Below are 11,105 nucleotides of genomic sequence, written 5' to 3' on the forward strand. Positions count from 1 at the left end.
TCTTTTTGTTTCTACTTTGACTTAAATATTTTAGCCCACTGACTGATATTTTTCTTGATTTATGGATGATTTCACTTCATTTTTATCTATTTTTCAGAAAAGGTTTGCATTTACAGTATAAAATACAATTTCTTGATGATCGTTAGATATCAGTCTTGTTTTCTGAAAAATAAATTAAAATACATTTGAGTTTATTAATTAAAAAAGTAATCTTTCAGTGGGGTTAAAGATAAATGTTTTTCTCTTTAAAATAAATGTATTTTTTAGCCCACTGCCAAATATTATTGTTTTAATTCACTTTATTTACATACATTTTTCAGAAAATGTTTGCATATATTTAGCATCTACTGTAGTAAAATGACTTTTTCACAAATTTGTGCATGCTCAAAACAATAATAATAATAATAAAATCTTGTTTTACATTTGAATTAGATGTTTTTTAAGCATAAATTCACTTAATTTTGATAAATATTTCAGAAAATGCTCTCCTATAAATTTATGATTTCTGAATCTTTAGATATTTATACTGGAAAACGAGACCAAAAAAAAAAATTGAGCAAGAAAATGATTTTTCGCAAAAACGACAAAAGCTTTAGATTTTTTGCTAAACATTTTCATTGGTCAAACTGTTCCCATGATAGACTGTTAAAGACACCTTAGTGGACGACGAGTAGAGCCGAGTATTGACGATTTCTAAAACGCCACACTCGTACAACTTTAACATTCCAGACACTCGCTGATCCCGAATGTACGAATCCACCGGAGGCAGACCCTGTCGCTTTAACTAACACACACCTAGCGAGTAGAGCGTTTGCTGATTGGAGGGTTTATCGGTGGAATCGGCCAATCAGGAGAGGCGTTCTGCTTGTGTGTGCGGCCGTCTAATACATTCTCGTGTGTCATTAATTGCGTTTGCATTGAATGTAATGTGGTTGGGGTTCAGATGGTTCGTGTACATAATAACGTCGTCACACTAAAGGTGTCAGAATGAACATGTACTGTGAATAGAGGGCGAGAGGAATAAAATGATTGACATCTTTCTGCACCTCTGACTCTTGTGTCATTCGTTCTGCTTGTTTGGATCCATATTCTCTTTCATTAATGAGTTTTAAAACTCTCACATGCAACCTCAGTGTTTGATTCTGATACTGTTGTAAAGTGTAAATTATTGATTGATTTATAATACTTTTATTTGTAATACTTCATTTGTTGTTAAACATGTAAGTGGTCAGTTACACAGTCTTATTGACAACTTTGCCACTAACCAATGAAATGTACCATGGGCGGAGCTATACTTGTAGCCCCGCCCCATTCTGCATGCACACTTGAATTCAACTGCAGGTTTTACAGTTATCATGGGTTAAACAAACCTCTTTTTCTTTGATCTTTTGAAAGGTCTTTGTATCATTAAAACATTCAGCCCTGACAAGCCACCCAATAAAAACTGATAATTAAAAAAAAAAAAAAAAACTATTGTACACAAAGCAAATACTCATGTTCATTTGTCCGGTTTAATTTTTTTAAAACAGTTAACAAAAATATGGTGATAATTTAAAAATATGCTCATCTGATCAGTGGTTTAGCGAGACAAAGCAAGACACAGATATGGCTTCATCAGCACTTTCTATGGTCAGAAAGTGAAACGATTTGCTTTTGTTGACAAAAAGTCATCAATTCATACAGCGGCAACAAACGCATGTTCTTTAGTTACACACACAACATTCACACTCAAGACTATAAACTCAAATGACTTATTAAAGTACAGTAGCACCTGGTTTATAAGGTCCATCAGTGGAGTTTGTCACAGTGAGTTTGGTGTGATCAATTAAACATGATTTAAATACATTCATTCAGAGACTGAAGATCCAAACTGCAAAATCCCCATCAAACTCTGATCTGAGATCATGATTTAATCTAGAAATGTTCCACCTGTGTGCAAAAGAGCCTGTTTTCACGCCCCCTTTTCTGCAGTTTTACCTATCAAGCAAAATAAACTTTTTCAGTTTGTACCAGGTTTTGACAAATCTTGAGCAAGTAACGGTTTTGGCTTTTAGTGCAAGACACAGACGCACACAGACTGAGTGAAACGAGCAGCAATCGAGTCACAAACGCAGCAGCATCTCGCTCATTTACTGTTGTAGTCGTCTCACAAAACAGAGGCACAGCGCAAACGTCACGCATTAGTCTTTCCAGCTGCTTCACAGAAGAGAACTTCTTCAGACATCAGAGTTAAATCACCAGAAACCACACAGACTCCGTTTCCCAGAGTTCTCTGTTCCTCAGGAAGCTTCATTCGGCTGCGGTTCAGTCTGTCGAAGATTGACTTTTGACCTGTTAGAGTAAAAACACTTTAGAATCAAAAAACAACACAAAAAACAATATAAATGTAAACTTATACCGTGATATAAATATTAATAAATATCCTAATGCTATAAATGTTACAATGTTAATATTACTAGACAATTTGGAAAGAAACAACTGGTTAAATCATGCAATAAGTAATGTAAACTATATAATAATAAATAAATGTATTCTATAATGTGCACAAAAGAAAGGTTTGACACGACATGAGGGTGAGTAAATTATTAAACTTTTAAAATTTCTAAATAAGAAACAAAATCTGCCAGCATGTGGCGGTAAATGTCTTCATTTGATTCGTTCAAACGGTTGATTCATTCAGGAATGAAGTAAATGACTCATTTTCTGGAAGGACCTTTGAATCATTCGTTCACACGATTCGTTCAAATGCAGATTTATTCAGAAACTAAACACTGCTGTGTTGCTCTGGGACGCTATAAAGGTATTAAAACTACAAAAAAATTAGCAAAAACATAATATTGCGTTTAAAATATAACATAATATCAACTTATCAACTGAAATGTTGTATAAAATCACATTTAAACCTTGTGTGATCTTGCTCTCGCTGATCGTGTGATGTTATATATGATATAAAATAAATATGACACAAAAACTTATACAGGGGATTTTTTTTGCCCCAATGTCTTAATTTAGGAAAAAACTGCATTTATGGAGTTATTTCTATGCATCATTTTTGTCAGCAGTCAACTGTATGAAATGTAAGATGATGTAAAGGTCTGGGGGCGGAGCCAGAGCATGAACTATTTAAAATAGCGTTATTTTTTCCATTACTAATTCAGTTGACGTGTTAAACTGACAGCCCTTTATATATATATATATATATATATATATATGTGTGTGTGTGTGTGTGTGTGTGTGTGTGTGTTTATATTACATACAGCATCATTGCACTACATGTGTCCCAAGTTAGAATCCCGACTCGAGGACTTTCCCCGATCCCACCCCACTATCTCTCTCTCCTACTTTGTTTCTGAGAAGACTAATTGCGAATAATATTTATTGCAAATATGTAGAATATAAAAGAAAATTTGAAGTCATCTGCGTTTATAAAAAGGAAAGGTTTTTGTATGCTTATGTCAGCGCTCACATCATGATGCAGGTGTGTGCTGTACCTGTTGTGAGTCATGTGACTCTTGACCAGGTGTCCGGCGGAGAGAGCGGCCATCAGAGACAGCTCTCCGGCCAGAACCGTGGCACAGACGATCCTCGCCAGCGTCCTCGAGTTCTCACCGGGACACTGATCGCTGGAGCCGTGGACTCCCAACATCTGATCAACACACAGAGCAGGGCGTTTAGCTCATCTACAGCTGGTGTGCTGTCCGTGTGTGTGTGTGTGTGTTACCTGTAAACAGGCGTGTTGTGCAGGCAGCCCGGTTCCTCCTCCCACAGTTCCCAGCTCTAATGAAGGCATGGTGCAGGACACGTACAGATCCTCTCCATCCGTCCCGAAACTCTCCATCAGAGTAATACAGTTACTGCTGCCCACCGTCTGCGCCGGATCCTACACAAACATATTAACTACTTATATAGCAATCATATAATAACTGATAGTAAATATGCAACTAATATAAGTTTATAAATGCATACATTATTATATATTCTAATATTCACAATGCATAACAAGCTAAACTGCGCATGAGGAATATGTGTAGTAATAAAGCACATGTGGTGTTAACAGCTGTAGTTCTCACGCACCTGTCCGCAGGCGATGTAAATGGCTGTTACCACGTTTGCTGCATGAGCGTTGAAACCCCCGATGCTTCCCGCCATCGCTGACCCCACCAGATTCTTACTGATGTTCAGCTCCACCAGAGCCGCTGTGCTGCTCTTCAACACCTGCAAACACAGTCCACTGATGCTAAAGTTTGGCATTTCATGCATTCAGCATATTAAGAAGGATACACCTGAGATGTTTGGCTCTCTCATGCCCCCTAGAGGAACAGTAGCTATATTTCCCTTAGTAAACTGATGTCTGACCTCTCTGACGACTCGTGCTGGGATGACGGCTTCACACACGGTGGACTTTCCTCTGCCGTGGATCCAGTTGACAGCGGCTGATTTTTTATCGGTGCAGTAGTTCCCGCTGACGGCTAGCAGACGCATGTCAGGATAGCGCTCCTGAAGTCTGCTCAGAGCCTGTTCGGTTCCCTACACACACCAAAAAACACCAACACTGTTCCTTCATGTCACACAACAGAAGCAACTGTTATTATAGTTTCGATATGTAAAAATAAAATATAATAAATACAGAACATTTGTAAACTCGTTACGCATTTAGAAAATTATTTATAGTTATTATCTATATAACTGTAATTATTATTATTATAATAGGAATATATATGTATAATATATAATAAATATAATATTTATATATAATATATTCGTATTATTATTGTCTTGTTAGATATGAGGGAAAAAAAATATTTATGGACAATATTATACATCACTTAAGAAAAATTAATTGAAGGCTGACAATTAATTGGATTGTGTTTATAGAAATAAGTTTTCTTATGAATGCGTCACCGCTCTTATATTGGTAAAGGTATGTATTTTCATATAATATTGCATTTAAAATAGAGCAGGAACATCTATTAAAGTCCGGGCTGGAGTAAAGGTCAACTCCTCTGTGACCCATAAATCTGCAGTAATATGAGAGACGCTGGTTCATCTCACACACCTTTGACAGCATGTTCATGCCCATGGCGTCTCCGGTCTGAGACTGGAAGCGGATGTACAGGTTCCTCCCGGCCAAACTGACCTGCAGCCGGTCCAGACGGGCAAACCTGAGAAACACATACAGCTATTTCAGAGCTGAAGTTAACCTGGGCACTGGAAACTATCCCACAGCAGTGCTATATAGGGTTCATTCTGTAGGTGACCTTTGCCCTCTGACCTGCTGGTGTGATCAAAGGCCTGTTTGACGGCACTGAACCCTTCTGGAGTCTCCAGCCAACCTTTGACCTCCGCTGCACGACACGCCGACGGCATCTGAACCACCGGCCCTCGAGTCATTCCATCCGCCAGAACACGACTGCTCACGCCCCCCGACAACTACACACACACACACACACACACACACAGTGCTGAGTGAGGAGACACTTAACAAGACAGAACCAAACCCAATCAATGACTGTGCCAAATAAAATGTCAACAAAAGAAAGACAGAAATACAATGAATGTTCTAAAAATTTGGAATTTAAAAAATAAGCAGAAAGACAAAGAAACAAATCATCAAACTGAAAAAAAGACCAGAAGAATGAATCAACAAACAAGCAAGTAAAAATTTAAACAGAATGAAGAGAAGATCAAACAAAGACCAAATCAAAAGAGAAAAACAAAAACAAAATAAATGTGCAAAATAAATTGAATGAACAAAGGAAAAAATAATCAATAAATGGATAAAAGTAAGAAACTGAAATGAAAGTGAAAGAGAGAACAAATGAAAGAACAAATGAACACATGAATATAAAAAGGATGCTCACAAACAATTTAATAAACAACAAAAATCTAAAACAAAGAAAAAATAAAAAAGGAAAAAAAACAAAAGGACAAAAAAACAGCGTGAAAAAAAAGTGTAAAAGTAAATTAAAAAAATGAAAAGTTCAACAAAAGAAAGAGGATAAACAAAAACAAAAAAACAAAAAATAAAATAAAATAACAAACATCCAAATTAATATTCACCAGAAACCAAAATGAAGAAAGCCTGAACAAGCAAAATAATTAATAAACAACATAAATCAAAACTAATTAACAAAAGACTCAATTCATCAGCCAAAAGAAGAACAAATGACCGAGCAAAAGAAAGAACAGAAATAGAAGTTGAATAGTAGTAGAATGTCATTCATTCATTTATTCCCTATTTTTACTCATATATATACTTAATGATATAAAATGACCACATGACTCACTGTGACTGCTCTGCATCCGCGGTTAGTGCTGGCCACTAAACAGCCTTCTGTTGTTGCCATGGGGACATGGAATTCTTTCCCGTCCAATAGGAGTGGTCCGGCCACGCCCACTGGCACAGGTACATAGCCAATCACATTCTCACAGTTGGTGCCAAACACCTGAGGAGGAGGAAACAGCATTAAACATCGATCCAGCGGTGACGTGATCACACATGTGAGTCTGGATCTCCAGAGCAGCACCTGAGAGTAGTCGTAGTGTCTGTAGGGCAGCTTCTCCAGCGCAGACGCCTCCGGGAGTTTGACTGACAGCATTTCTCTGCGTATGGCCACGCCCCTCTCTGGACTCTCCATCACTGCTTCCAGACGGTATCCCAGAATGCCCCTGCACTCCACTAATGCCATCACCTCAGCGTCAGTCAGGCAACGAGCTCCTCTCTGAAAGAAGAGAAAGAGAGAGAGATCACGTAAGGCACATGAAGTTTAGTTAATTACTGATTGATAACAGAATGTTTTTTAAGAATCACAAGACAAAAAAACGATGAATCATCTAAAGAAAAAATAAACAAGATAAAAAGAAACAAGAACAAATAAATTAAACATCAGAACAGTGAACGAACAAACAGATATAATGAACTAAATAAAAAAATGAATGTGCAAAAAACAAATCAAAGTAAAAAGATAAATTAATAAATAAATAAAACAAATAGAAGGAAAGAAACTACAAAAACAAAGTATGGAAAAACAAATAAATGAACAGAAATCGGAAACCAAAATAAAAATACAAAGAAACAAAAAGAAAGAACAGGTAAACATGATACAGAAAAAAACTGAAATAGTGAAAAAAAAATAGATCAAAAAATGATGCACAAAGAAAAAAAACATAAAAATGTAAAGGAAATCAAAAAACCAACTTTGAAAGAAAATAATTAATTGAAAAACAAATGCATTTATAAACATGAGAAAACAAAACAAACAATGAATAAACCGAATAAACCAAGTTGAGAAGAGAAAGACTTGACCAAGCGCATGAAGTTTTAAGATCAGATAACATGTGACTGATGAATTACTTTGGGGTCTTTAAGGATCATCAGACATTCGTCCACAGGGCGGCGCTGGTGAGACTGGGGCGCATCCAATTCTTCCTCTTCACAGTTTCCATCTGACAGATCGGGTGGCTCTCCTTCACTTTTATATGTAGTGACCCCCATCAGGGCTTTGGGCAGGGTCAAATCCCTCTGACAGCACTCCTCCCCTCCTCTCCTATTGGTCAGGGAGCAGTTGGGCGTGGCCACATGGGATTTAATAGACAGGGAGGATTCTGTTTCGGCCTGCTCGAAAAACACGTACTTGGCTGCCAATAACAGAGCGAGAGAGAGCGTGATGACCTGCTCCAGATCCACACTGAGAGAAAGAAGAGATTATTATTAATGATTGAATAGAGGAGTTTTCCTTCTCGACGGTGTCATGTTTCTCAGCTCGCACCTGGACATGGTTCTGTCGGACTCCATGCTCGCTGCGGGCAGAACCACGTCTGAACTGCTCATGTTGTGCGTGGGAGATTCGGTCACGAGTCGACTGCGAGCGTGAACCAGAGCCAAACCCAACGACTGAAACAAACCAAAATCAGAACGAAGTCATGTGAACATCAGTAAGGCTGCATTTGTTTAATTAAAAGTCATCTTGTGCTTTTTTTTTGCCACTCAAAATAACTTTTTATGTGAATATCTGTTAAAATGTAATATATTGAAGTGATCAAAGCTGAATTTTCAGTCTTTAGTTTCACATGATCTTCAGAAATCATTCTGATTTGCTGCTCAAGAAATGTTTCTGATTATTACCAATGTTGAAAACCGTGATTCTTTGATGAACAATTTATTTAAACAGGGTTTTTTTTTTAACATTATAATGTTTTTACTGTCACTTTTGATTCATTTAATGTGTCCTTGATGACTAAAAGCATTAATTAAAAAATGTACGGACCCCAAATGTTTGAACATTACTGTTAGCCTGGTGTTTCCTAAACGCACCATGATCATTTTGACTTTCTGAGTGACGGGGTTTGGTTTGTTTCCCTCTTCTTCCTCCAGAACACGAGCGAAGTGGCTGAGCTGCCAGATGGGCCGACCCTCACGACTCTCACGGGACAGCTGGACGAGACGAGAGAGAGCGACTGGGGTCAATGCTCACTCACATCTGGGTTTAGATATTATACAGAACATTGTACAAACACACTGACCTCTAACACCAGCGACACACAGGCGGGGAAGAAGGTCATGAACACAAAGTAATTGGCCAGAACCGACATGCAGCCGAAACAGCACATGATCTCCAGCTGACGCACACCTGCAATCAAACAGGAAGTAGTTACAGTGAAAGCAAGATTAGCATCACATTTTTAAGTGTTCCAGTGACTTTTCCAGTCATTATTAATTGCTAAAAAGTTATATTATAGACTGAAAATAATACTTTTGAAAAAAAACATTTATATTCACCCTCAGATGTTTACACAGGTTTATATGCATAACTATTTTTTGTCAAATTATTTGGAGAATAAACAGAAAGTAAAGAGAGAATGTAAAAGAGACACAATGAGAGATGCAGCTTCATCTTACCAGACATAGTTCCCACACCGATGACCAGACACTCCACCACCGCGTCCAGCGTGAACGTGGGACCCAGGATGGCCATGCCTTTAGCGATATTCTCTCTGACCTCCTCCTGTGCAGTTACAAGATTTATTTTTCTGTTTTATATTCCTTTTTTATTTTATTTTGTTTATTTTGTTGTGTTTTAGTTATTTTTATTAGTTTTTTTATATGTGTCCATATATTTTAAATAATATATATATATTAATATTATTTTAGTACATAAAGTTAACCTTAATGAAGTTACGTTTTTTAATTTAATGTTTTTGTTTTAGTAAACAATAATTACCCCGATTATAATAGTTACTTACCGTATTTTCCGGTCTATAAGTCGCACTTTTTTCATAGTTTGGCTGGTCCTGCGACTTATAGTCAGGTGCGACTTATTTATCAAAATTAATTTGACATGAACCGACATAAATGAACTAGAGAAATGAACCAAGAGAAAACATTACCGTCTCCAGCCGCCAGAGGGCGCTCTATGCTGCTCTGTGCTCCTGTAGCCTACACTGAAGACATAGAGCGCCCTCTCACGGCTGGAGACGGTAATGTTTTCTCTTGTTTCTAAATAAATGCGACTTATAGTCCAGTGCGACTTATAATTGTTTTTTTTCTCATCATGATGTATTTTGGACTGATGCGACTTATAATCAGGTGCGACTTATAGTCCGAAAAATACGGTATGTTTTTTTCCTCATCATGACGTATTTTTGGACTGATGCGACTTATACTCAGGTGCGATTTATAGTCCGAAAAATACGGTAGTAACAAACAGCAATATCCACTTGGATAATTTTTTTTGTGCTTTTTTTCATTTTCTATAATGTTCACTTCAGTGATGATGCCAACACATTAATAATTTGTATTATAATTATATTAACTATATCGAAACTAGTAATTTAAATGGACCACTTTGAACTGATTCACAGAAATCATTTAAATTGACTAAAAATCTATAAAAAACTATAACATGCAGAAAGTAATTTGAGATTCGTCTACATGCTCAAATAAAATAAAATAAAAAAACTTGAAAAACAAAATGCTATATTAATGCTGCTGTTTTTTATTTATTGCTGCAATATCAGATTTTAGTACCTGTGAGTTTGAGCTGAGAGCGAACTTGGCCAGTGTGCAGGCTTTAGACAGATCGATCAGCAGCAGGAAGAACGGCAGCGCCTCACTGCGGGAACATGACGAGACCTTTTAGAGACAAACTCAAGACAGACAGCACATGATTATAAGAGACGGATGAGATTCATACTTCAGTCCTGTGAGCTCTTTGCCCAGAAACTGGACGACCACAGTGCTGAACACAAAGCTGGAGAAGATGGTGAACAGACCAGCGATTCCTGGACACAAGACACACACAACATTACAATACAATACAGTACAAAATGAATGGTTAAGATTGTACATTTAAATTCAACACATCATCGAAATTCATGTTTCTTCTCCTTAACTGTGAATAATGAATCAATGCATTGTTTATTCAAAAGAAAAATATGTTGGTCTTCATAATATTATTTCATCAAGTACTGTATTTTCCAACCATCTGCCCTATAGAAACACATTTCACCATTTAATCAAGCTCTAAAATTTCAATTTTCAAACATTTTTTCCTCTTTAAATATGCGGTTACACTCAGAAATAGGTCAGATTACTAAAGTAAATAAGTTTCAGAGAAAGAAACTCACCCAGTATGTATTTGGAGCCGAGCTGACGGAGGTGTCTGAACTGGAAGTAGATGTAAATGATGGCTACACATCTCGTGATGGTTAAAATGTTCATGTCGCCGCTTAGAATTTTCTAAAAATGTGCAAAAAAATCATGTAAATATTTTATGTAATTTAAAATACATGACATATAAAAATGCTATAATGTATAAACATGATGTTTCATTTAAAGAGCATACTTCTCAACTACATACAGTTTACAGCAAACATTTCAACCTGTAAATATATAAAGAGACATGTGAATGATGTTATAATCTGAAATGTGATGCGTGTACCTCCTGTACTTTGGGACACTGATGGCTCCAGCCACAGATCTGGTCAGTGGTAGAGAAAGCGTTCATGGACATCAGACACATGGTCACAGCAACCGTTCCCAAGATGACCTCCCACGGATGAGAGGCGACGAACAGGCCATGGAGCCTGAAGAGACACGAAAGCAT

At 37.1% G+C, this 11,105-nt stretch overlaps 1 protein-coding gene across 1 annotated transcript; it reads right to left on the bottom strand.

Moving 5' to 3' along the window:
• Positions 1–1,489: 1,489 nt before the first annotated feature.
• Positions 1,490–11,105, bottom strand: LOC113038995 (3-hydroxy-3-methylglutaryl-coenzyme A reductase-like). Its single transcript, XM_026196842.1, has 18 exons — positions 10,941–11,105; positions 10,627–10,738; positions 10,194–10,281; positions 10,028–10,112; positions 8,900–9,005; positions 8,524–8,630; positions 8,315–8,434; positions 7,770–7,894; positions 7,355–7,688; positions 6,528–6,722; positions 6,288–6,446; positions 5,273–5,430; positions 5,057–5,162; positions 4,357–4,527; positions 4,075–4,215; positions 3,722–3,880; positions 3,492–3,646; positions 1,490–2,331 (listed from the first exon to the last, which is right to left on the bottom strand). The coding sequence occupies exons 1-18, from the start codon at positions 11,103–11,105 to the stop codon at positions 2,280–2,282; spliced, it is 2,538 nt and encodes an 845-aa protein (XP_026052627.1). The 3' UTR covers positions 1,490–2,279.

This window comes from Carassius auratus, chromosome 21, assembly GCF_003368295.1.
Source record: "Carassius auratus strain Wakin chromosome 21, ASM336829v1, whole genome shotgun sequence".
NCBI classification, from domain to species: Eukaryota; Metazoa; Chordata; class Actinopteri; order Cypriniformes; family Cyprinidae; genus Carassius; species Carassius auratus.